The following is a 27,086-nucleotide window of genomic DNA, read 5'->3' on the forward strand; positions in this document are numbered from 1 at the left end:
AAAACAACGAAAAAAAATTCATTTAGAACGTCCTACTCCCCCAAGCTCGCCCACTTCAACTTTCCGCTCCAACTCGCGTATTACAAGATCCACACGAGAACCACCCACCAGCTTAACATTTTCATGCGCAGTTTTTTTTTACCAGAAATCAGTCAAAAGCCCATGTACATGGCAATCTATAAACTACGTATTTCCCGGCCTCATAGTGAAGGGTATCGCGTATCGCTACTCCTTTCAGATGCCGCAATTTTTTGCTTGTATATTTTTGTGTATTCTGAGCAGAAAGTCAAGTTCATGTAGAAACCATGTGATCCCGCACGATTACAAGTAATGAACTCAATTTGCACAGATTATACAGACGAAATGTACGGCAAGGCGGACATACATATATACGCGCTCATTCTAACGTCCTAAGCTTTAAACAGCAGTCACGCCTGAATCATGCCGAAAGTACCGAGAAACGTATGTCGTATAGCCCATAATTCTCATTGCTCTCATTTCTGACGTGAATTCTCACATTACCCATATATCACATGGTCTTCGTGCTCCCACAGCCCCGCATGTGTATCAAGCGGAATGTTGCAGTAGGACCAAGAGGGTAATGTTTCCATTCTGGTCAGCTCACGAAAGAAGTTTTGACTTCTTCCGAGATATAGGCGCGGCGTCGTATAAAATTTCAAAATTCCCCAACAACAGTTTGTACTAACCATGAAATAAAATGCAATGAAACACGACACGGTTAATTATCGCTAATTCTTGGTACCCTGAGTGATCCCGTAGACGGTAATCCTTACGCGCCCAGCATAAGTAAGCCAAGTCCATATGGTCCCTTATCTCCAGCAGTACACCATCAGTTAACTATGAAGCACAACGTGAACAAGTAAACACGCGATATCACAGAAAAATACATGAAGGCCTTTAATTCGTTTTAATTCTGCTTTCGCACACAGCGAACCCAGTAACCGCCTGCTTGTCTTAAATTCTTGCTTTTCGGATACAGCCCATGAGAACTTGGCGCACACACTACTTGGGCGTACATGCACTTTCCTCGATTCACCTGAGAACAAAGTAAAGAGACACATTCATGATACCTTATTCTCGCATACATTAATCTCGATTACAAGGTTCCAAAACGCTGGTCGTGGGTGACAGCAAACAAGTAGTGCAGAGATGTAGTGGTGAAACTTGAAATAATACGAACTCTTTGCGCGCCCAAGTTTCGAACGGTGCAGGTCATTAAGGCTGTCCGCCCAACCGCGACTGTTATATTAGTCGTGGCCTCCATAAACTCCGGTTCCTCATGCTTCACTACAGCGCTGCTTTCCGGTGGGTGAGAAATGTAGTTTTTAGACGTTTCAGCGGGGCCGTTGTTCGGTGCAGTAAAGGTGGGGCTGTGTGCTGCAAAAGAAGCAGTAGGAAGCGTTAGGGTGGCCGTTTTGAACCGAAGTTTAAGATTGTTCAGCTGAAACCCAATTTTACGCAGTCAGTAGTGCCTGGCATGGCTTTTGTGCCATGGTATCCAGAAACGCGGGGAAACTAAAGATTTTACATAAATATATCATAAGAAGGAACAAAAAACATCCACACTCCACGGTAACCATAACTATATTCAGACCTCTAAAGAAATAAATTCTTTATCGACAACGCGATGGACAGTGTCGCGCCCGTGTCGGCTACGTACGACAACTCTCTTCGTCGCAGGAATGTTGCGTAAGATTTTTGTCGTAAAAATTCTAGATGCCGCTGTGGTTGACTTTGGCAATTACCGTCTTGGATGACGATATATCTTGATATCACGCCGTCAATAAATTTTTCTCTACCGCTAGCAGTGCATGCTGGACTCTGCGGTTTTGTGAGACTCAATTAAGCGATGAATCTCTAATTCGCTTCATCCTGATGTATCTCCACACACGTTCCAAAGACGCCGTCAGCTACGTACTTCTTGCAAGATCTGTGCTCGCAATCGGTCACATGCCTGCACACCTTCATCCCTTCAGATATTCCTTTTGTTTTAGACAGCAATACGACTAGACTCGGTGGATTCGTGTATCTGGATTTATCCGCGTCTTTAATGGTAGCACTTCTAATGCAGATGAATATGCTCGTGTGTTCCGAAAACACGTGAAGTGAATGACGCGGTTCCCGAGGCTTCAAAGTTACATCTTTGAGGTGCTGCCTTAGTCTGGCTTATAAGGATCATATTTTTGGAATTTTCTGAATCCAGCGCCTTGATGATAATGACGGATGTGTTCATTCTTTTAAGCCCCTATCGTCTATTAATAGGCCGTAATAACTATGTTAAACCGTCTGCAGGAGCTTTAGTTTTCCCCTTCTGCATTTTTTCTGCACTTTTTCAAATTTAACGGCTTAACAAACTGCTTATACTATCATCCCGTTTTGTTAGGCTTCTGTCGTCGGTGACATGAGCGCAGGTCTCTCTGTCGCCTGCTTCCCTGTTTTTTTTTTTGAAAGGTAAGGTTAAATCACACTTGACGAAGAATTTTTGTTCATGAAAGTGAGCCTGTTAATACACTAAGTCCCGAGTGTATCTTCGAGGCGCTTGAAATATTTTTTGCAGAACTGGAATATTCTTAAGAGTAGCTGTCGTAAAGCTGGGCGTCTAGTGAACTAAAATCTGTAATCGAATACCACGGCGGAACCACTCCGATAGGCATTGCACTATTGCGTCGTTACAAACTTCAAACTGATCCCTTCACACTTAGTAAGTGGACTTAAGCTGAGAGCGGCCTCTTTTAAACTGTTAATATTCACCTAAACAACCTAGAAATTTTTTCCACAGAGCATATCATTCTTTTATGCCCATTGTAGGCAACGCTTTGAACCCGCGATGTTTTCTCATACAAAAGAAGCAGACGCTTCATGCCCTTTTGGCTAACCTACTACCTTAACCATCACGCTTATTATACCAATCAGAAAAGCAACAGGCATTTGACATTCATATAGAAAAGCATTGCCACGGCGCCAAAAATACGTCTCCAGCTCACACAAGTAACGTTTCCCTTCACAGAGTGACATAGCGCCCAAACTTACAACGTGCTATAAGAAAAGATTGAGAGAAAAGCCCACACCCTGTTATTAAACAAGCGCGGAGCACGCCTCCTTTCAAATCGCGTACACACTGATCTGCAAGCACGGCTGCAGGAACAAATTTTCATCGAAGGTGTCCTCAGTGTTTTCGTTTTAAAGGTTGCTCCTATGACTTGTGCATACCTGTAAAAAGTTTACCTCTAAAATATAAATCAACAGAGATACAATACATGAAATAGGATGCTTTCTTTTTTCTGGAATTTAAAAATGTTTTTTTTTCTCGTTCATCTTCTTTTGGAGTGCCTTAATCGAATTTGTTGTCCGAGCAGCGCTTCATATTAGGCAAACCGGGGCTTTAGATTTCTTGCATCGTTGGATTGCCCTTATTAAGCGCAAATTAAATTATTGGGACCGTCATATTTGAAATCTGTCTTTCCTATCGACTGCTACGTTCGCATTAAAAGTATAGATGATTTACGTACCGACAACTTCCATGAAGAATTCTTTGCTTTTGATGGGAACCGTGTTTATTTGGCACTGGTAGTGGCCAGCGTCTTCGTATCGGACGTCGTCAATTTTGAGAGTATAAGAGTCGTTGACCTTCGTCACAGAGATTCTGTTGTTCCTCGTGATCACATATGAATCAACAGAAAGCAGAGCAAACCGGTCAGCACTTAGCCAAGCTACCTGCAAGGGGAAAATCGTAAATATTTTCAGGGCGCTGCTATGACTGCAATAAAAAAGTATGTATGGAAACTGTTTTAAAAGCAACCCACAGAAGAAGATGTGTGGTCTTGTTGATGCTCTTAGTAAAGATCTAGACCTAACATGTGGTAATTCAGGCTTCGTCAAGCAGTAACACAAATTAGGAAGGCGACAGAAAAGGAATCTCCCAGAATTTTAGCCCACGTCTGGGACAAACAACACAGAACGATATCTCTGAAACGCACTACTCCAACAAATTCATCGACGCTAAACGTCCGCTCCGGCTCGTTCATCCAGCACCCACACGAGCTAGCCCCACCTGCATAATTTTCTCATGCGCGTTTTTTTTTAAATAACTTCAAAGACGAATTAGATTATATTCTATTGAATACCGCTTCTCTGGCATCGCAGTGAAGTTGCCCTATTATCATATTTGAGGCCGCAAATTTTTCGTTTTGGTATGGCGTGGTGTTTTGAGCAAGAAAAAATGTTCATATAGAAGTTATGTTCCCCGTGCAATCGCACAGATTATTAGGGCAATATGTGCTGCAAAGCAGAAATACAAACGTGCTCTCTATATCGTGATGAGCTATAAACGGAATTCGTGCCGTATCCACACGGAAAGCCTGTGGAAACATATATCAGATAACCTATATTTCTCATTTCTGATCTAAACTCTTATGTCACGCGTATCAAACGGATTTCGAGTTCCCACAACTCGCATGCAGCTGAAAAGGAACGTCTGAGCAGAACTGAGAGGGCAACACTTCCACTGCCCCTCAGGTGAGCAACGACGTCCAAACTGATCCTAGAGACTGGCAGTTCTCATATACCCAGCACAAAACAATTCCATCTTGGTGCCTAATCTCGAGCAATATCACCGTCACTAAACATGAAATACAGCGTGAGGGTAAAGACTATGTGCTCTGTCTCGAAAAATATTAAGGCAATTACTTCATTTGTCGTTCGTAAGCAGCAGAGTAGCCACATGCCAGTCTTGAATTCCTGCGGTTCGGGAGCTTAGCACTCTTTACGAGACGAGGAAAATTGCGCAAACTATCTATGTGTGCACGCGCTGTCCCCGAATCAGCTGAGAGCAAAATGAAGCAGCACATTCATGATACATACTTCATGCACGAGGATGAGATGGTTCTAAAACATTGCCTGTGTGTCACTGAGAACAACGTGTACAGAGATCAGGTGAAACATGAAATAATACGAACTCTTTTCGCCCCCAAGTTTCGAACCGTGCACGTAAATGCGGCTTTCTGCCCCACGGAAACTGTGATATTAGTCGTGGTGTCCACAAATTCTGGTTCCACAGAGACTACAGCGCCGTTGTCCGGCGGCACAAAGGTATAGCTTTCAGCCGTTCCAACAGGGCCGTTGTTCGGTTCAATGAAAGTGGAGCTGGGTGCTGCAAAGGAAGCAAAAAGAAGTGTTAAGGGCGGCCCTTTTGATCAAAGTTGAAGACTGCCGAGATTGAACTCGATTTTTCTTAGTTAATAAAAGTCTGCGAAAGCTTTCGCAGCGTGCTAAGCTTTGTAAAATTGAGTAACACGAAATATATGATACCAAAAAAAGACCCAAATGAACAAATAAAAAAACACACGTCCCGGTAACCGTATGTACACTCTATACTCTCGGCATCTTCGGAATTTGGCGCAAGCTTCTGGCGCAAAAATGCTAGACACCATTGTTGTGAAATACGGACATTACCTCCGTGTACCCATCTAGCTTCCCGGTATATTTCCACGTCGTGCTCGCAACGAACTTTCTCTGTGGCTAGCAGTCTATCCTGGATTCCCATGCTCTGTGATACTCTTGCAATGAAGTCTATTTCCTTCCGTCCTGAGGTATCCTCACACCCCTTGGACAAAAGGCCAACAGAAGCCGACTTCATTCTAGATGTGTGCTCGCTATTGATCCCAGAGATTCACTCCTTCATCTCCTCACACATGTCAGCAAGTTTAGCGATCAATGCAATTAGCTTCAGGAACTTTTTGTCGCGAGAATTCTTGGATTTGTCCGCGTCTACGACAGCGCCGACACTTCTGCAGTCGCACATAGGCGCGCGTGATAGAGATACGTCAAGTTAATTATGCGGCTTCAGACGCCTAAAAGAGGATTCGTTTACCACTGCCCCAGTCTCGCTTATCAAGACGACAGTCTTGGAAGGCTCAGACTTCCGGGCCTTTAAAAAACGACTATCGTTTTCTTCTTCTTGCTTCTGAAGCCGTAATGACTCAGTGTAACCGAGGTGTGCAAGCGTGCAAGGTACGTCAGTTTCCAAACGCGGCCGGCATTTCGTTGGTAATTATTAATGCTTAACAGGGTGCGGTAGCTACCAGCTGATCGCGTTGGTTTTCTCTCGACGTTGACGTCAGCACAAGCCTCTTTGTGTCGAGCTGGCCTACTTAATGAGGAAAGGTGCGGAAAATTCGTATTTTGCGATGACTTTAATTTGTGAAATGCCGACCGAAATCTTACGCTCAGGAGCACGAAAATGTGCTTCCACTAACAGAACATTTTTGAGATTTCGCTTCGTAAAGCTCGACGTCAGCTGAAATCAAATCTGATATCAAACCACTTCACCAAGGGCCAGCAGAGAATTCGCTGATCGCGAACTTCAGAGATTCTGTCATGCAACCTTTGTGCGTGAAGTTTCGAGCCTGAGTTTCTTAAAAAAATGCGTTTAACATTGAAATCATTTGTAGAGCACCCCTTCGAAATACCCTCTTTTGCAGTCTATACAATGCTTCCAACGCTTCTTGTGGTCTTGGAGGCAGTTTGAAAACAATGTTTTGGCAGGGCTGTCAACTCCTTTGTCATGGCGTTTTGAATGGCCTCCACGCTCCCCATCCAGCGACCTTTGAGGGTTCTCTTCACACGAGGAAACCGGAAAATATCGCATCGGGAGAGGTCAGGCGAGTATGGCAGATGGGCAGGTACACTAATGGTGTGCTTTGCAAGAACTTCTGTCACGCTGAGAGCAGTGTGCGGCCTTGCGTTATCGTGGAGAAGGCTCAATTGTACAGATGCCCATAAGCCAGGGCGATGGCGTCGCAGTGCATCACGCATGTGTTGGAGCACGCGGATATAAAGCTCATTATTTACCGCCTGCCCTTGTGGGACGAACTCATGCACTCTTACATCGAAAAAAAAAATATCAGCATTTCCATTGTTTTGGTGTTCTGTCGCCACACCTTTCTCGATGCCGGAGAGCTTATGGACCGCCGTTCGGCTCTCTGCCTCTTTGTTTGAGGATCGTATTGAAAACACCATGTTTCGCCTTCAGCAATGATGCTGTCAACAAATGCAGCATCCTTCTCCGCCTCGGCGTGCAAATCAGCGCTCACTGATGCCCGCGTGTCCGTCTGGCCCTGTGTGAGGGAGTTCGGCCCAAGCCTGGCATTCAGCTTTCGTTTCCCCACGTTCTCACGTAAAATTTGGTGGCACGTTGTCTTACTAATGTCGAGAGCATCTATATGCATGCGGACTCTAATGGTGCGGTCTTGCTGTACAATTTCCATGATCCGAGCCACGTTGTCTTCAATGCGTGAGGTTGAGGGTCGCCCCTGCTTTGTGTCGTCTTCCACCAACGCTCCTTGTGTCGTCTTCCCCGAAACGCTCCTCTTGTGCCACTCGAGAAATCGCGCCCGCGATAATGTCTCGTTGCCGTAATCGTCACAAAAGAGCTCATACGTCTGTGTGGCTCTCTTGCCAAGCTTCACACAGATTTTTATCTTTACACGTTGTTCGAGGTGGACGTTCATCTCTCCACATTCATTCACTGTAGAATGCGCAGACTAGTGACAACGTATTTTTCTACACGCAGTCCAATCTAGCGGCCGCCACAGCAATTAACATAAATAGCTATGGTTAACCGGAAAAGATGGCGCTACACATACGCCCCAACATTTGTTTTGGGGAGTCATTTCTAGAGAAGAAAATAAATCAGTCTCGAATCCTTACGTACAAAGGTTGTACTATAAACATGGGCTATAAAGAAGCGGACGCATCATTACTTTTTGGGGTAGCCCGCTCCCTCAATGTTCATAACCATTATATCATAGTAAAAATAGCAGGCCCTTGATGTGCATGTGGAGAAGCATTGCCACAATGCCAAATATCTGTCTAACGGTGATTTAAACATCTGTTTTCCTCGCAGTATGATATACTGCCAGACTTTCAAATGCAGTATGGGGCAACACTATAAGGTGAGAAATTCCAAGCCACTTATGATACATGCGCGGAGCACGGCTACTTCAAAGTCAAGTGCACTCTGTTTTGTAAACAAGGTTATGCGGTTTTAAGGCTACCGCTATTATTTTCATCTTAGAACTTTTGTTGTCCTAAATTTTAAAAAAAAGTCAACGTACAATTCACCCGCAGGAAGATCCGCTTGACTGGTGCAGGTAACGCGCCATTGCTGGCGGTGCACACGTACGTTCCGGCGTCGTCGTGATGCAGTCCTGTTAGATTGAGCCATTCTCCTTCCACCCATTTTTGTCCTGTAGAACAGGTAAGCGGTAGGAGAAATGAAAAAAATACGTTCGTTTTAAGCAAATTCATTGTGTCGTAAGGCAATTTGGACGGTTGTCTGCCTTGTGTGGAGAAAAAAGGCACATTGCTCGTAACACGTGTCGACGCATGTAGCGTGACGTAATTCATATGCATATAAAAAAATAAGGTTTGAGTAAATGTGCCCCAATACACCGGCTTAATGTCAGAAGTTGGAAGGAAAGACTCACCTTACGCCTTTTTGCCAAGCGGTAGAAATCAGTATGCATCAAAAGGGTTTCGTTATTTGGTGAGTGAGAAAACTTTATTGCCCGAAAACAAGGCATTTAAGGCAGAAAGCTGGGCTTGTTGGCGTTTAGATTGAGAAGACAAAGTAGTCGCGCTAAGAAACAGGTACGACAGGATAGAAGAAGACAACACCTGTTGTTGCTCCTGTGTTCTTTCGCCTCGGTATCTGTGACGTAATACCAAGTTATCTGGTAAGCTTTACAAAGTGGGAAAAACGTGGCATGGGAATCGTCGGGGCATGCACTTTGTTAGAGTGCACTCGTTGAACCACGTTCTTTGCAATGGAACTACCGGCTCCCGTATATGCCCTTGTTCCTGTTGGCGACTGCTTATATCAACGTTCTGTCAGTAATTGCTGGCCGTAATTGCGCAGGTAATTGCTGCAATGTTGCCCGTACAGTGTATAGTGCGAACATTCCAATGTTCTCAAGCAATAAAATATCAGCGGAAACAGTTTTTAAAGGGAAACGAAGAGATAATTAAACTGGAGGCACAGCGCCCGAAGGACGGGTCTAAGAAAGAGACAGACAGAGCGGATCCGAGCGCTATGTTTGTCTCTTTCTTAATCCCGTCCTTCGTGCGCTGTGCCTTCAGTTTGAACCGTGTACCGACTAGCCCAGACAAATAAAATATTAGAAAATTAAAGTTGGTGTGTACCAGTTGCTTACTGCATTCTAAAAGTAAGGCGACTTTCACTGAAAACTGAGCTTTTATAAGCTACAACAGGCTGATAAATGAGCTACAAATGTTGCCACCAGCGGAATATTGCGCAGCTGAAGTGAATGAGTCAGCTTGATGTGCTCGAGGATCCCAGAGGCTAATTTATACTGCAATTTACTTCAAAAAGGTTACCACAGTGATAGTTTATGTGTACATGACACAAGTGTGAATCTAGAGGCGGTAAAGTTTTCTAATCCAGTTTTCTCGCTAATTAATGCGCGTATTTTAATGCCGAAAAAAACACCAACACAGAAAGAGACAACCATAGAATCTCCTTTTATTCAAATGAACAATCTGAAGCAGTCGCCCCTAAAAGGGGTAATAATGTCAACACAGCGGAAGCTTTTCAATCTTTCTCTGTTTAGGTCCGCGATATAGTTCACTGCGCCTTTCACACCAGCGAACTCTTTCGAATGTTCCTCAATATGTCGGAATTTGGAAGCGTCTTCTGATCTGACGAATCTTACGATCTGACGAATTTTACGAAAATTTGAGATCAATTTTTTAAAATTATATTAAAACTACACCCTTGCTAGTGGTACTTCGTGCCGCCTACGAGAGGGCAATATGTACACTCCGACTGGAATGAAACGCGAACACGCATATGTCATACTTATCTGCTTTGCAGGAAGGTATTCTCCTGCAATCGGTTTATGCATATGTGTTTCGGTGGACCCTCTACTCAGAAACATGAATCGGGCTAATTGTACACTAGATAGGACAGTAAACACGTAAAATATTTTGTTTTGTTCACGGACAGTGTTCGTGTTCCTAGCTTCGCCGCGTTCCCGCTGCGATGACAGCTGTCGACTGCGCATATAAGTTTACAAGCTAAACCGCAAGCCGTTTAGAACGAGGGTAGCCTCGTCGGTGTCCTTTTTGTTTGTTTGCTTGCTTGTTTGTTTGTTTGTTTTGTAACGGGGGGTTTGTTACGAGGTACTGGGGCGACGGGAACGGCAACGGCAGCAGTCTGGGATCAGATCGGCAAAAGACACACAAGCGTAGCGCTGGCAAAAACTCTCGAGAACACTGTCACCTCGTCTTCGTCTTTTCAAATCATCCGACGCATCTTCTTCTTTAGCCTTACAATCACCCCGGGGACAAGAGGAGCCATCCTGGCGACTTAGGATGATGGCAAGACGGCGGGGTCGTAGTAGGGCTTGAGGCGCTGGACATGAACGGTCTCCCGACCTCGGCGGCGGAGATCAGGAGACGGCGTGAGGGGTTCCACGATATAATTAACCGGAGAGGTGCGCTCCAGCACACGGTAGGGACCATGGTACTTCGCAAGAAATTTTGAGGAGAGACCGGGAGTTCCTGAAGGGATCCAGAGCCACACAAGTGCACCAGAAGTGTAGTTCGGTGGGGTTTGGTCTTTGTCGAGGCGGGAGCGCTGGCGATGCTGGGTGTCAGTGGTGAGTGACCGGGCAATTTGGCGGCAGGCTTCGGCGTGTTGCGCGGCGTCGGAAACAGGCCGATATTCGGATTCATCAGGGCGGTAAGGGAGGATAGTGTCGATAGTAGCAGAGGGTTGGCGGCCGTAAAGTAGAAAGAAAGGAGAGAATCCGGTGGTAGACTGCGTAGCGGTATTGTACGCATAAGTAACGGACGGAAGGACGAGATCCCAATTCGTGTGGTCAGAAGCGACGTACTTGGAGAGCATGTCTCCGAGTGTGCGGTTAAATCGCTCAGTGAGGCCATTGGTCTGCGGATGATAGGCGGTGGTAGTTCGGTGAATTGTGTTGCACTCTTTGAGAAGCGCCTTCACCACCTCAGATAAGAACACGCGGCCTCGGGCACTGAGCAGTTCACGAGGTGCACCGTGGCGAAGGATGAATCGGTGCAAAATGAAGGAGGCGACGTCCGTCGCTGCGGCAGCCGGAAGGGCAGCAGTTTCGGCATATCGTGTAAGGTGATCCACCGCTACTATAGCCCAACGGTTGCCGTCTGCAGTGTATGGAAGCGGACCGTATAAATCAATGCCAACGCGGTCGAACGGGCGTGGAGGGCATGGTAACGGCTGCAGCTCAGCAGCAGAACGATGGGGAGGTGTCTTGCGACGTTGGCAGGGAATGCATGCGCGCACGTACTTCATGATAAAGGTGTACATTCCGCGCCAGTAGTAGCGCAGCCGTATGCGGGTGTAGGTCTTGAAAACGCCCGCGTGACCGCTGTGGGGGGCAGCATGGAAGTATGCGCATATCTCCGAGCGTAAGTGACGTGGAATAACGAGCAGCCACTTGCGACCTTCGGAGTTGTAGTCACGGCGATAAAGTAGGGTGTCACGGATCGCAAAATGGGCAGCTTGGCGGCGGAGCGCACGTGACGGTGAAGCAGCCGTCGGGTTGGCGAGAAAGTCGAGAAGGGAAGCGATCCAGGGATCCATGCGTTGCGCTGAAGGCATGTCGCCGAGGCGAAGCAAGGGCAGAGAAGCGTCGGAGGTGGAAAGGCTGGCGATCTCGGCTGGAAGGGGGCAGCGTGACAGTGCATCGGCGTCTTGATGCTTGCGGCCGGTGCGATACACGACGCGGATATCATATTCTTGCAAGCGAAGGGCCCACCTAGCGAGGCGGTCTTTCGTGCCACTTCTTCCCGCACGAAGTCTTTAATCTGCTGTAGCAGCGAGGGGTCAGGAGCAGGCGTGAGCCCAGCGAGCGACTCAACCTGCTGTGGCCGCTGGCGTGTCAGAATCCGCTGCTTGCGCAACTGCTCAAAGCTTTGACACAGCGTGACGACTTCAGCAACGGTACGCAAGTCGCGCGCTAGAAGCATCTGAAAAGCGTCGTCATCGATGCCTTTCAAGATGTGTTGGATCTTGTCGGCTTCCGACATACGAGCGTTGACCCGCTTGCACAAGTCGACGACATCTTCAATGTAGCTAGTGAAGCTTTCACTAGCCTGCTGAGATCGTTCACGCAATCGCTGTTCGGCTCGGAGTTGCCTGACAGCCGGTCGACCAAATACGTCTGCAAATTTAGTCTTAAAAATGGACCAGGTTTGAATATCTGCCTCATGGTTGCGATACCAGAGGTTAGCCACACCGGCGAGATAAAAGATGACGTTGTTTAGCTTCGTCACATCGTCCCATTTGTTGTATACGCTCACCCGCTCGTACGATGTGAGCCAATCTTCCACATCGTTCTCGTCAGTCCAGCCGAAAATGGTCGGGTCCCGTTGACGAAGAGAGCCGGCACAGATGACAGCCTGGCCCACTTGTACGGCCTGGTGTTGGACGTCCTCAGGCATCGTGCGCGCCGGGAGAGCACGACTACGGAGCTCCAGGGCCGATGTTTTTACCCAGCACCTCCACCAAATGTAACGGGGGGTTTGTTACGAGGTACTGGGGCGACGGGAACGGCAACGGCAGCAGTCTGGGATCAGATCGGCAAAAGACATTCAAGCGTAGCGCTGGCAAAAACTCTCGAGAACACTGTCACCTCGTCTTCGTCTTTTCAAATCATCCGACGCATCTTCTTCTTTAGCCTTACAATCTGTTTGTTTGTTCACGGCGTTTTTCCACTCCGGCGTCTACGCGCGCTTCCGCCGATTCCATTTGCATGGTATTTCCGTTTTTCCATCGCGCCCACACCCCGTCCTCGAAACCTGCTCTGCTTCGTTTGTGCTCTGAGGTCGCCTTCTTTGCGACGCCACATACAAACAAGGTCCAGCGTTACCACGTCGCACACTGACAGAAGCTGTGGAGACCCTTACCATTCAAGAGATGCTATGCTTTCGACACACTCATTATCATGGACGAAGTGGAGCATTTGACAGAAGTACGAAAAATCACCGTTGTCGCGTAGCTTTTGTCTTAAATGAAGGTGATCAAATGCCCAGGCCCTCACCAAATAATGTTAATTTTCACGCGAACAGTTTTTGACAGCTTATAAGGGCTATTCGATAATCCTGATTTTCGCATTGCTCTGACATTTTTTCCACGCTCTTGAAGTTCAAATTAAAGAGTTTTTACAGTAGGGACTTCTATTCTAAATTTGAGGGGAAAGAATACATATTCAAAATTGAATTACCGCCTCCGGAAAACTATCGCAGTTCTCTATGCTTGTTTCTTTTGCTGGCATCTTTGCTAGGCCTTTTATCGTTGGTTTTCCCTTTCGTGTTGAGCTCGGTTTCTTATTTCTGCGACCACCTTCCGCGTTCAAGGCAGGGCGACTCCAGTGTACGCATGATGTGATTATTGCTCATAGTTCCCAAGTTAACATGAACGTCCACATCGCTTCTCAAACTGCCAGGGAGATTTGTAAGCCTCGGAGATCAAGGCCTGGTGCTATATGCTTGTGAAAACATGATCACGCTTATCGTAAAAATAAATGACATAAAATTGCTCCTTTTTCGGTTCTGTGTTGCCTCAGGTTGGTTCTGAAAATTGGAGTAGGTCGGATAAAACTACGTACTGTGCTTACACGCGAAAGGATCCGTCGAAGCTAAATATAGAGGCCCCCTAATAACAAATGCTGCCATCGGCTGGCACTCCAGACGCTGCCGTATTAGTTCTAACGCGATAGCGTTAAAGGCCCTACTATGTAGAAACTCCGGCGCCGGCGGCGTCAGCACCGGCTTTGTGTACGTAGTGAGCGATAAATAGGGTGGTGTAGGGTGTCTCAGGCGGCCACCATCGGAGTATCAGCCTAGGTGAGCAACCTAGGTATCGTGACCTTATGGAGTCATCACAACCTGCCCACCGGATTGTGAGCAAGCTAACAACCCCGTCAGATGGCAGTTAAATTAATGGTTGATCGCGAGAGGTTGCTCGGGAAGAGCAACCTAGTTCGCACAAGACCACCGATGGCAGCACCTGCCATAAAAGGGCAGTGGAGCATCCCTTAACCGCTGCAGTATTGCGCAGCGAGTGGCATAAGGACTTCCAGGGATCTATGAATGGAATGTTGGGAATGACCAATTCCACATATATGGGCATTAACTTATTAACGCTATAGTGCCATATCCATAAGGCGAAGTTAAGGGTTCCCCCCCCCCCCCCCATTTTTTGTAGCGTCTTCTCCTGAGCGGAGAATTGAGTTCTGATGCCACAAAGTGCCGCTGAATATTTCCAAACTTACCGGCGTCTATAGAGGTTTCAGTTTCTCTGCTGTCTTCCTTACGCCATGTAATCGTTGGCTTGGGTGTCCCGCTTGCCACACACCTCAGAGAGACATTTTTGCCTGAATCGGCAGTTATGACATTTGGGCTCGTGAGCGTTTCATCAAATATTGGAGGGCCTGCACGTGGGAGGAGAAAACCAAAAATTTGCCGACTCGATATGAGACAAAAGTACAGAAATTTTTGCTCTGTGAACAGTCCCTTTCTTTCACCGTCACATTCGCTTGAATTGGAAATTGATGCCCCGATAGTGTTCACCGTCATCCTTGCTATCTCGAATATTCATGATGACTATCAGTGCAACAGACAGCAAATACTAAATAAACCATGAGATGGGTTTTTTGATGTCATGGGTTCAGTGCATGAGTGCGGGCGTCAGCGCCATAAAAATAAGTCAATGTAGGATACATTTAAAAACAAATTATTCAAATTTCGCGGAATCACAGCTGATGAGACGAAAAGAAAATATTAGTTGTAAATATATAAAAAGTGATACGCGTGCAGTTATTGCCTTCTACTTGAGCTCATTAGTTTCATACTAACACATGCATTATATTGATGGCGGCGACGTCACTTACTTAGTGTTTGGTAACTGCTTACATCGCTAGCATAACTTCAAATAGCGTATAAATTTTTAAGGGCATCGTGCAAGTACACCGCGTAAATGAAGATGTCAAAAAACAATAATTGTGCTAACTTCAAAAATTAAGCTTTTTGTTCAAGCCCACTTTTTTATGAAAGCAAGAGAGAGTGGCGAGCTTAGCATGAGACCGGAACGTGGACCGTTTTGCAAAGTGATAGTGTTGTTTTCTTAATTGGATTTTGGTTAAAAAGGACAGTACTGCTCTCCAAGCAACAAAACATGAAAAAACAATTTGGGAAAGCGAGTGCTCTGGAAGCTACATTTCTGCTTCCGCCTGGAAAGAAGCAGAACGCACACTTTGCTGCAAAACTTTAACACTGCATTGCGCCGCTAGGATGTACGGCACGGTGGCCTTTAAAATTTCGCAACTTGAACTCGCACTCTCGCCTATTATACCACTGAGAAACCTTTGCTATTGACATTATTATTAACAGTATTCAACTATCATCAACAGAGCGCCGTTTAATCCTGAGCCAGTATAGAAGTAATACGTACCGACCACGTCCAGGTATACGTCTTGACTTTTCATGTTTATCTTGCACCTGTACAGCCCAGCGTCCTCGAATCTGGCGTACATAATTTCGAGAGTGTAAGAGTCATTGATGTTCATCACAAAGACCCTGGGATCTCTCGTTATCACGTATGAATCAACAGTGAGAACGATCGATGGGTCACTCCTGAGCCAGGCTACCTGCAAGGAGGATGTGAATATTTCAATACCCACTCAACGGCAACTGCAGCGACGCTTAAAGAATGAAATATGACAGTTTCAAGTCGAACAGCCTTCCAGAGCTGAAGTGGGTGTAGCAGAGCTGAGCAAGAGCAAGTCTGACGTCATTCTCTCCAGCATAATCTGTGCATGACCCAATACGCCACGACACTGCATATACATGCCTCTTCGTCGGGAATAAACGTTGTTCATCATCGGATCCGTGGCCGGCTGTGCACATGGTGGCAGCGGTGCCCATTGACTATCTCCGCCCCAGCGACGCTGCTCCTGGCCCAGAAACCTTTGGATACATCGGGCGACGCATGAACTGCTTGGAAAACGTGGAAAAGTGAGTTCACGCTATTTTCCGGAGCCACTCAGTTAAGTAAGCAGCCTAAAGAAGTGCAAGCAGCGACGTTACTTGTAACGATTGGAGAAGACAGCAGGAAAGCTTGGAGCAGTTTCAAATTCGCCAAAGAAGAGGACAAGAACAACGTCGGCATTTTGCTTAAAAAGTCTGAGGAATTCTACAAACCATTGACGAATCTGACGTTTCATGCGTTACACTTCGGATCAAGGGATCAAACACAAGGGGAACCTTTTAACGACTGTCTGACAGACCTAAAGCTCCTAGCAAAAAACTTCGAGTTCGGAGACTTTGAAGACCGCAAGACGAAGGTTTACAGCAAAAGCTTATTGCCGAAAACCGGTCGTATGAGAAGGCAGCCACAATATGCCGAGCCCACGAACAAGGAGGGGAGCAATTTAAGGAAATCAGAGAAGCAACCGAAAAAGCAGGCGACGCAGCAGTCCATGCAGTCGGCCCGCGTAAGGGGCCTCGTACTCCTTGTGGTTATTTTACTTACCGTGGCGTAGTATGCCCGTCTCAAGGAAAGGCATGCACGAAGTGCGGTGGGCGTAATCACTTTGCCCAAGCACGCAAAGCATCGGCGCACCTTCAGAACAGAGGTTCGGAAAAGGAACTGCGCGAACTGCAAGGCGAGGATGACGGCGATGTCATTTTGGAAACATTGACCGTCGGTAGTCTAGCCTCAGACCATTGGAGCGCGACATTTACATTGAAGGATGCCCACCCACATTCATGCTGAACACAGGAGCTAACTGCTGAGTAATTTCGTGCAAGGATGTCGGCAAGCTGCCGAGCAAACCTCATCAAGAATATCGTGTAACGTTAACGGCGCTCTGGCCAAAACAAAAGTTAGGCTGCATTTGCGCGCTAACAATATAGTGCACGAAGAGACTTTTTCGTGGTCGACGAAAACGTGCCCGTGGCTCTCAGTAGATCAGTATATAGCTGAACGCCTGGGTTTTATTTGTCACGTGCAAAATGTGCACGCAGACCCGCTGCACCCACCAGCGCAATCGTTTGAAGATGTTTTATTGAACTGGGGCAGATAAAAGGCGTGGGAGTGGTCGTGCCGTTGAGGAGAGTTCCAGTGGCCCTTCGAGAAAAAGTCAAGTAGGAGCTCCAGCGCATGGAAGAACAAGGCGTCATATCCAAGGTAAATGAGCCAACATTATGTTCATGGTAGTTAAGAACAGAACGGTCATGGTAGTTAGGAAAGAAAAAGTACGCGTCTACCTACGCACAACAGCAGTAAAGAAAGCTTTGCTATGAGAGAACTACCCCATGCAGACCCTTGAAGATGTTGTGCCTAGGATTCCCGGAGCCAAGTTATTTACAACTCTAGACTCAGCATCAGGATTCTCGCAGATAAAACTAGCTGACGCAAGTCCGAAGCTCTGCCACATTGTTGAGAGACGTTTATGTAACGCACCGCGAGGAAGCAGCTTGGAACAGCGCGCAAAAGAAAAAACGCGTGAACAAAGGAGCCAAGCATTAAACATTTCACCAGAGTAAAGAAGTGAATGCGACCTTCACAAAGAACTGTACTCCGTGAAACTACCATGAACGCCCACTACAAAGGCTTGTTGTGCCCTTGCAGTGATTTCAGCGTGACTTCTGGCCCAAATTGTTAGAGTTCCACCAAACGGAGTTGCAGCAAAAACCTATTGCACAGCGGATTCACTGCAGCCTACATTTCGTGCGGTTATGTCTGGCCAAGCGATTCCCGCCAGAGAGAGATACTGAGCAATGAGCGATGGGTGCAGAAGTTTGTTTACGCCGTGCATTCATACTGCTCTATTCAGTTTTGTCCGCGCTGCGGCCAAGACGTTACTTCGGGCCCATCTTCCTATAGAGGGAAGAACGCGGCCTGTGCCATGACCTTAGTGGCAATAGCAACAATTTCCTGGTTTTCATTCCAGGCTTCATATTCTATAACACGTATTTCTCACATGGATCAATCGCTCTGCTCTCCAATGGTTCAAATATTTACAAAGTGAAAACTGCTCAAGGCGCCACAGTTTATTATTCTATAGCCTGTTTGAGCTATTTCAGCCGACTGTCTTCGAGCGGAATGAACCAAACGGGATTATGCAGTGCCATTACTCGATCCCGACTTGACCGCGCCCACAGTCGAGATGTCAATAAAATACCCATCGGTCGCAAACAGTGTACGATTACGAGGTTTAAAGCCCCAAATCGGCTCAAGCTCGGGGGACGCCGTAGTGGAGGGTTCCACATAACTTCGACTACCTGGGGTTCTTTAAATTGCTCTGACATCGCAAATTAAGTGGGCTTCTAGCATTTCGTCTCGATCGATATGCGACCGTCGCGGCTCCGCCCGAACCCGCATCTTCCGAGTCAGCAGCCAAACAGCACAAGCACTGAGAACCAACGCACGTTCCCATTGGAGCGCCGGAGCCGGAAGACGAGGGATTGGCTAAGTAATCGGCGGTTGGTCCGGTTTTCCTTTTCCCCCTGTGCCTTTACACCCTTTTCTTTGTGTGGATAACGCACGTGGTGAGTTTCTAAATCTCAGGTAATGTCTACGCAGTCTCCCGGCCAGGGCAGCTCTCCCTGATCGACTTCCCTACCGCCTCCTGAGATGCCTCTGGAAGCTTTCAACGCTCCGGTTTCCGCAGCATTCCTGTGGCGCTAGTGCCAAAGGATGGTGGTGCTATCAAAATTAACAATCCAGGGCCTGTTCGAGCTGCTCTCCAGGCGGCCATTTCATTCTATGAGGCAATCACTGAGGTAAGGCAGTTTGGACTTGGCGGGATTATGTGCCGTTCGCCAGACCTGTCGTGCGTAAAGGATCTTCTAAACTGCTCTTCTTTTGGTTCTCTTTTAGTAAACAGCTTCATTCCGTCTCATCTGGACTGCACAAAAGGTGTGGTTCGCGGTGTGAACTCTTGCTTGTCTCCAGTTGAGACCCTCGACCATCTCTCTGCAGCGGGTGTTGTTGCGGTGTATCGCTGTAGCCGAGAGGTGAACAATGAGCGGGTGCCAATGGGCACTGTTATTGCCACTTTTGCGGGTATTGCCTGCCCCTCAGAAAAAAAAAAGCATGGCCCCTAATCTTCCGTGTAGATCCCTTTCCAGCTAAGTCACTGCAGTGCAGCAATTGCTGGCGATATGGCCATAGTGCTCATGGCTGCAAGTCCACCTTGCGCTGTTGCAAATGCGTCAATGACCATCCATCAAATTTATGCTCTGATCAAAAGAAGAAGTATTGCCTTTGTGGTGGATCTCACTCTGCAAATTCCATGGATTGTCCTTCTCGGGATCATAAATTGCAAATTCTAGATATAACCGACCGCAAACGCTGTTCGTGGCGCGAGGCAATATCATAAATTAAAGAGAGCTCACGGCTATGCAAATGTGTCAGCCCGTTCGGGAGTGACACTAGATTCGTCTGTCTCTCAAGCAATAGTGACTTCTGTGGAAGCCTCTATGGCTAAGAAGGTTGACAGGATAGCGTCCACTGTCACAGAGTGCATATCTAATGCTCTGGCAACGCAGATTACCCAGGCCATGCAAAACTGGAATGACTTCTGCGATGTCAGACATGCCTTCGGTAATGACCGAACATTCCTTGCCTGAGCAGTCCCAGCCACAGGAACAAGTTACTGCTGTTTCTCCACTTCCTCGATCCACTAATTCCGATAATGCTCAACTTATTCATGATGCAAAGATGGCGGATTCGGATACACGAACCCTCAAACGCAGTGGATCCCCCGTGTCTAACCCTTCTTCTCCACATCCTCAGCCGAAATCAAAGAAGCAACAGATTGGCTCTAATATAAAAGAAGCTATTTTAGGTCAGGCAGTTGCTGCGGCCCGGATTTTTCAACCATAGGGGTATTAAGAGTTCTCCAGTGGAACAGTCGGTTACTTGTTTCAGCTTCAACATACTTACTGTACCTTATATCTCAACACAATCCAGACATAATTATTTTACAAGAAACTTGGCTGACATCTGAAAAACATTTTTATTTGCAAAATTATTTTTCATTTCGAAAAGATCGACAGTCAAGAGGAGGAGGCTGACTCCTACTAGTTTCTTCTAAATTTTTTCACAGGGCTAAGATTACTTTTCAGTCCTGTACTATAGATTGTGAGTTATTGGCTTTACACTTTGATATTCCAGGGTGCTATCCCTTTTCATTCGTAAATGTTTATTTTCCTTGTGGTGTGTAGAATACCAGGCTGCTAGATCTACAGCTCCTTAATTGTCAGAAGTCAGTTCTCTTGGCCGGCGACTTTAATTATCATCATGTGTCGTGGGGCTTTAAGACAGAATTCTACGGTAAGCGCCTTTGAGATTGGGTTACTGATAACAACCTTTCGTGTATGAATTCGGGCTCGGCCACATTTCTCTGCGCACAAATTAGATCTGGGTTAGATTTAACTTTCACCAGCCCTTGTGTTCCTGTACTCAATTTGTCACCTGTGGATTGTGGAACATCTAGCGATCACATACCTATCGTTTTTTATGTTAATTGCCGCTTAACTCCGGCGTGCTCTCAGTTGAGGTCATATATATATTATGACCAGTTTCAGTCCGCTTAGCGCTTCACTCTTGCTTCAGAGGTTAATTATGCTGAAGAGCATACAGCAAAAGACATATGCTTGGCTTTGAGGAATGCCGACAGAAGTCCGAATATTTGGTACGTACATCAAGAGGGAACTCTTCAGCGAGATGGTGGAATGCAGATTGCTCGCGGGATGACACTTAGAAAGGCTGCATGGAAGAAGCTCCTACACAATCAGTGCCCCATAAACTGGTACGATTATAAGTTCATTGAGGTTGTTTTTAACACACAAGCTCACAAGCCAAAGAAAATTATGAATCCGAGAATTTTCATTTCCTAACAAAATCAGGAAAGCGTCGCACACTTTTCGAATTCTTAAGACCGCGGAAAAAGATTCCAGTTTCAGAAAATTCACCCTCATTTGTTTTGACTCCGCAAGAAGCAATAGAAAAGTTGAGACAATTGCCAAAGGATTAGAGCAGCGTTTCTCTTCTGTACATCCTTTGCGCTCTGCGTATGCGGCGTCAGTGGAGCAGATTAAGCATGTCCCCCCTATTTATGCTTTCCGAGCTTCCCCCAATAGTTCTTAGGTTACCAAATGCTGCTCCTGGCCCTGATAGGGTAATATAAAAATCTTAAGGATCCTCTTTGAGGAGTCCCCTACATCCTTATTGCAACTGATTAATTTTTCAATCAAACATGCATGGATTCCTCCTGAGTGGAAAATCGCAAAGTGATCCCTTTACCTAAAAACAAAGGTGGTGGCTATTCTCTGGACAATATTAGACTCATTTCATTGACATCAAACCTGGTTAAGTCAATTCTGTTAACCCTCATTTGAGGGTCGTGACAGGGAGGGAATGCACACAGTTCCATCATAACACTGAGGAATACGAAAATCTCAAATATGAAGCATTAATACAACGAACATTTAGAGTATAAATATCGCAAGCACAAAATATTATATTGTGAGGTTGGAGGTAATCACACCGACAGCATAAAAATGCTCAGATAATGAAATAAGGCACTACCAAAAATGCTGCTTAGCTCTGAATAAAATATTGATCAAGGCTTGCTTGAAAGACTGTCACACTGGTATTAAGTGCAACATGCGAAAGCAGTTCATTCCACATCTGTATTAGTAGTATTTGTTACATCACTGTCCAGTCGGGCGCTATGTTTAGCCGGAGGATACAAGTACGTGTTCCTATTTATCGTTAGTTCCCCATGCACAACTTCCTATATTAATTTCGATTTTTTATTTTTTGTCTCCTCCTTACCAGCAGCTCAATGTTATAGGACAGCAACATTTTGTTAACTCAATATAGGCTGAGTTCCTACGCCTGTCACCGATGAAACGAGTGCTGTAGAGATACAAGTATGAGAAGGGTCGCTAGCTTCGAGTACCACTCAACCAACGTGTGTTAAGCCGTCGTGAGCGGCTTCACATTCACCAGCCGTGAGCAAGATTTAATGTCTTCTGCGCTCTTTCGAAGGGTGGCGTCGCTTTTAGCACCCAGGGTGACACACTGCGCTTCATGATAGTCACTTTGTTGGCGTCTTCTGTTCATCGATACTGCAACAAATAACTGTGCGATCATCAAGAAAATCTGCTTTTGTAGGTTTGTAGTGCTTAACCGGTTTTTGCAGAATCCCCGGAGAGAGAGACGACATAGAATGTTGTAACAGGTCAGGGTGTTTTGCGGGGTTGTAATAGGGTTGTAATGGGGGCAGGGGGCAATACGCGACCTCTCTTATTTTCAGATCGACTGGGCTGATGTTCATGACAACTGGGACTTCCAGAAACTCCAAATGGCCCCAAAATATTGAAAGTAAGCACACACCACAAAATAAATAAAGATGGATTATTGGGTGGAATAAGGGTGATTGCCAGCTCAGAATTATATAATTCCATAAAATAATCTAATGGAAGGTATTTGAAAATTCTATAAATTGATGACTCATGAATACTTTTATATGGGCAATAAAGCCGATTCCAACCAGAGTTCTTGTGGCTCGATTCATCGCGCTCATAACCACTGAAACATGGCAGACAGAGAGAATTTCTAAAGCTGAGGGTTCTTTGATTTGCCTAATAAAGAACCCTTTGACACCGATGAAAGATTATTCTCGCTAAGAAAGTGTTCACACTTCTCCTAGCCGAGGTAATTATCTTCCTGTCTAAGCTTGAACAGTCATGGCTAATGTACCTGGGGTCCCGATTAATCTTGTAATCGACGTCTGTTATCCTCCACCCTCTTAGGATCTGCCTAATTACATAAATAAATTACTGTTGCTTTGAAAACTTTAAGACACAAAAAAATTCTAACCGCCTCACATGGCACAAATACAGCCATGTTAACCTTTTTCTCTTACTCTAAAAGGAGGAACGATGTTACTCCCCAACTTGTTTACTTGAGATGTTAACTTCTAAGGTGGCTAAATTAAGCAAGGTGGAAAAGCCACCACCCACACGTACAATAACTATATGAATGTAGTTCTGTAATCCCTTCTGTGCACCAGCTAGATTGCTGGCTCTATGGGTACCCAGCATAAGGAACAGCTGCATTATTTTCTGAAAAAAAAACTAAAACCAAATGGCGAGAGTTCATGGAAATCATGCGCAAACAACGCAGTATTGAGCAAACACTCTCCAAAATGAGCGCTTATTGAATTTGTCTCGTGAAAGCGGAAAAACAGATTGATGCATTTTCCCAGAGTAATAACTCCATTTCATGCAAAATTGTGCTTAATAGTTGTGCCGAACGTTTAGCAACGCATATAGGACTTTAAAGATTATCCAGTGGGCAAAAAAAAAGTGCCATGCCTGCGTTGCACAATTTCAACAAACTTATAAAATGCGGAAATGTGGAGCGTTTTTGAGAGGAATAAAGAAGGATAAAAAAAGCAAAGGTCAGGCTTAAAATATCACCAACCCTGTGTACGCCCAAGTTGCGAACGGTGCATTTGATAGAGGCTGTCTGCCCAAGTGGGACTGTTACATTTCCAGGGGGATCAACGAATGATGGTTCCGGATACTCGAGCTCTCTTCTCGTGGTCGGTGCAAGAGTGGTCGGGCTAGGCGCTGCAAACAAAAAGCAAGGTAAAATTAAGTACTGACTGTTTAGCTGCAGAGTGAACAATTTAAAAAAGTGGAATACAATTTTAATGTAGCTAAGGTGAGCGGCAATGCTTGTTGACCATTAATATTTCCTACAGTATGGAAACACAAGGAAACATAAGAGCCTCTTCAACAAGCGACCAAATTCTGAGTGAACTAGTGGGTAATTTCGTCATGTGCCGGTTTGCAAGCAATAGCCCGGCGCCCTACTCGTAGGTTATAAAGCGATGGGGCAATGTTTTAACCTATGCTAAAAATCCGAATACTCAACAGATGTCCACAGCATCAACATCTCTGTTAGGAGACGGCGCAAAATCAATCGGCAGTTTCGATAACATGATCTTCTTACACATGTTCCTGAAGAAGCCGGACAGCTGCTTGGTAAAGACCTTCAGAATGTTCGAATCGTCGAAATCCTGTTCGTGGCCTACGTCTGCAACGCTGTGGATGTTTAAGTATTCTCCGAAGTTGATGCCATGCGGAACCGCAACAATGTTGGGAATTAGGCTTTTCGCGAAGCTTGAAGGCAGCGGATGTGACCTTATAACAAAGATCGGGGTTGAATACTTTGGGGCACAAAACTTCCCGAAGCCTCCATGATTAAATGAATTCATAATTTTGTTATTTTTTGCAAGCTATGGCCACGTTTACTCCGCCGTAAAAAGTGAAACCGACGCCCCCGCGTGTGAGTGCTTCGTGAATGGCCCTTCCGTGGTGCGCATTTAGGAAAAAAAATTACGTTAACTGCGCAATGGACAGAAATCTTACTTATAGAATTCCGTCGTCAGTGACTTGAGTGCAAGCCTACCTGTGATTTGTCACCTTTCTTTCCTATGAAGTGCTAAAAAAGGTGGATGCGATAGTAAATTTCACTTACTGGGGTCAAAATTTTAAATATGGCAAGCCTTATTGCTGCATTTTCCTAATTATAGAATTGTTCAGAAAATCGCTAATTTGCAAGCAAAATTCTTGTCTGACAAATTCCTCATCAATGTAATTCAAGGCTGCAGTACAAAAGTAAACTGATGATTTACAACCTGGCAGCAACGCCGTCTCATCGCTGCCTTCAGAGAAAGTCCTGTATTATCCAGAATACACTGCACCTACTAAACATGTTTGAATGCTACAGTTTTATGTTTATATTTTGTTTACGGGGGTTTAACGTCCTAAAGCGGTTCAGGCTATGAGGGATGGCGTAGTAAACGGCTCCTGAAATTTCGACCGCCTGGGGTTATTTAACGTGCACTGGCATCGCACAGTACACGGGCTTCTAGAATTTCGCCTCCACCAAATTCGACCGCCCTGGCCGGGATGCAACCCGCGTCTATGGGTCAGCAGCCGAGCGCCATAACCACTGAGTCACCGCAGTGGCGAAAAAAATCTAACTCGTGCGCAATTTCTACAGCAATGGCGAATTCCGTGTTACTTTTTTCTCAAAATCACTTATTGTAGCGATAGGTACATTACAGTAGCATTTCGAGCCTTCGGCGTGGCGGCGCTGTGGCGGTGACGGCGCTGCCACCTTGTGGCGGCGCCGCCACCATGTGGCTGCGCCACCACCTGTGGCTGCACCCTCACGCTGTCACGTGGTTGGTCATGTGGTGCGGACCAGCTGCCGGCGCCATGGCTGATCACGTGGTTCGTCACGTGGTTGGTCACGGAACCAGCCACGTGGTGCGGAGCAGCTGCTGCTGCAGGCGGCGCGGCGCGGCAGCGAAACCGAGCTGCCACAGCTGTGCGCATGCGCCGTGTTAAGAGGGACGAAGAAGAAGGAACGCCCAGCGAAACGGAGCGGCGAAAGACTGACTTTGCAATTCAACTGAGCAAGCTCCACTCGGCCAGGTGTTGCTATCGCATCACTCCAGGTTTAAACAGAGCTAAACCACCGCCAATTTCTGTTGCCTGTTTTACCCGACACGATTGTGTGGGCGAATGGAGAGTTTAACGGCATGTGTTGGCAAAAACGTCTGCAATGGGTTAACAAAATCTATGGTTTCTGCAAACTGCAAGGCTGCAGAAAAAGTGTGATCATAGTGGCCATTCTGTTACTTAGCTCTAGAATTACACTTTATGCAGGAGCAGTGCACATTAGTTTATGCTGCACTGCAATCGATCCACTACGCTATCGATTCCAGCGTCCACTCCTAATAATTTACAAGCGTTGTGGTCTCCTCTTTACCTGCGCCACAGAAGTCTCATCACAACTTTTTCTGTCCATATGAGACGTGGGTCATACTGCCACAAAACCGAATTGCTATTCCAGTGAAAATTCGCGAGGAAATAAGCGTTATTAACAGCCTGCGCACAGCTCATACACCTTCATGGTGCCGCTACGTTGCTTAGTGCAGAAAAAGCGTAAAAAGACCTCACATTTTAACGCCGATCTTAGAAACAATTTTCTGCGTCCATTCCGCGAGCCTGGCTTGGAATAATTCTGTGTAGCTTATCACAAAAAGTTGAAAATATAAGCTCTAGGCATTGATTGCACATTACATCCCAGCAGTAGCCTAAGCTGGCGAAAAACAAACTGAATGCACACGCTGCTGCGTTGCTGTAGCTGAATTCCTTCAAGCGTTGGCAACTAACAAGATTACCAGATCCCATGCGTACGAATTTCCATTCCAATCGCCATGTACCTAATGTCCATATCATTTCGTGCAAGCGTTATGCATAAGAGCGAGCTTTCGAATGGAACACTATGGAAATAAAATTTTTGGTATGGCATTGAAATTTTCTGATGTTCACATGTTCCATATTTTTGTTTAAAATCACGCTCATGTTACACGGTGGTTTTTCAACGGCTGGTCTCTTGACCTTCAGTTGCACTGTACAGTTAGCGTGCCACTAAGAAGCGCTAACTGCTCTTGAGGTCTCAATGGCAGGTCACTTTGGCTGAGGTCGGGGGCTCCGACAAGTGACAAGGTGATGTTCCGCGGACCCGCCCCATTGGTCGCGTCGGTGGCATTTTCAACTGCCATATGTTCCCAGATCAGGCGGCTTCAGTAAAACAATGGCTAAGAGGCGCGGTCAGATCTGCCTGTTCTCGATTTTTTATTTTTGGCTCAGTATGGTGTTTCGCTGCGATGCGCTCAAAGCACAAATCTTGAGAGAAATTTATTGTTTAATGGAATAAGTATGCAAATAATATTTAGCTAAAAATTTCGCAAAACAGCATTTCTTAATTCATGAATTTCCAGCACCTGGCGGGATCCCGTGAACCAGATGGTGACAGAAATTTCTCGAAACGTTCTGTGCAATTGTACCGGACTGTCATTCAGTTGGACGTCATTTGAAAGCGGCCGTTCAAC

General features: G+C 46.0%; 1 protein-coding gene across 2 annotated transcripts in view; it reads right to left on the reverse strand.

The window, feature by feature from the left end:
* The window catches only part of LOC144124856 (hemicentin-2-like), a 59,217-nt gene that overhangs the window by 20,725 nt on the left and 11,406 nt on the right, over positions 1–27,086 (reverse strand). Inside the window, exons 6-12 of one of the 2 annotated variants that reach the window (XM_077657770.1) lie at positions 23,590–23,742; positions 15,542–15,733; positions 14,364–14,522; positions 8,136–8,267; positions 4,977–5,170; positions 3,531–3,735; positions 1,202–1,398 (exon numbers count right to left, since the gene is read on the reverse strand). In XM_077657770.1, coding sequence (XP_077513896.1) covers positions 1,202–1,398; positions 3,531–3,735; positions 4,977–5,170; positions 8,136–8,267; positions 14,364–14,522; positions 15,542–15,733; positions 23,590–23,742 — 1,232 coding nt within the window. Of the gene's footprint in view, positions 1–1,201; positions 1,399–3,530; positions 3,736–4,976; positions 5,171–8,135; positions 8,268–14,363; positions 14,523–15,541; positions 15,738–23,589; positions 23,743–27,086 lie in introns of both variants that reach the window. The other variant, XM_077657769.1, reaches the window with a different exon arrangement.

The sequence above is a fragment of the Amblyomma americanum genome, chromosome 3 (genome assembly GCF_052857255.1).
Source record: "Amblyomma americanum isolate KBUSLIRL-KWMA chromosome 3, ASM5285725v1, whole genome shotgun sequence".
Classification (NCBI taxonomy): Eukaryota; Metazoa; Arthropoda; class Arachnida; order Ixodida; family Ixodidae; genus Amblyomma; species Amblyomma americanum.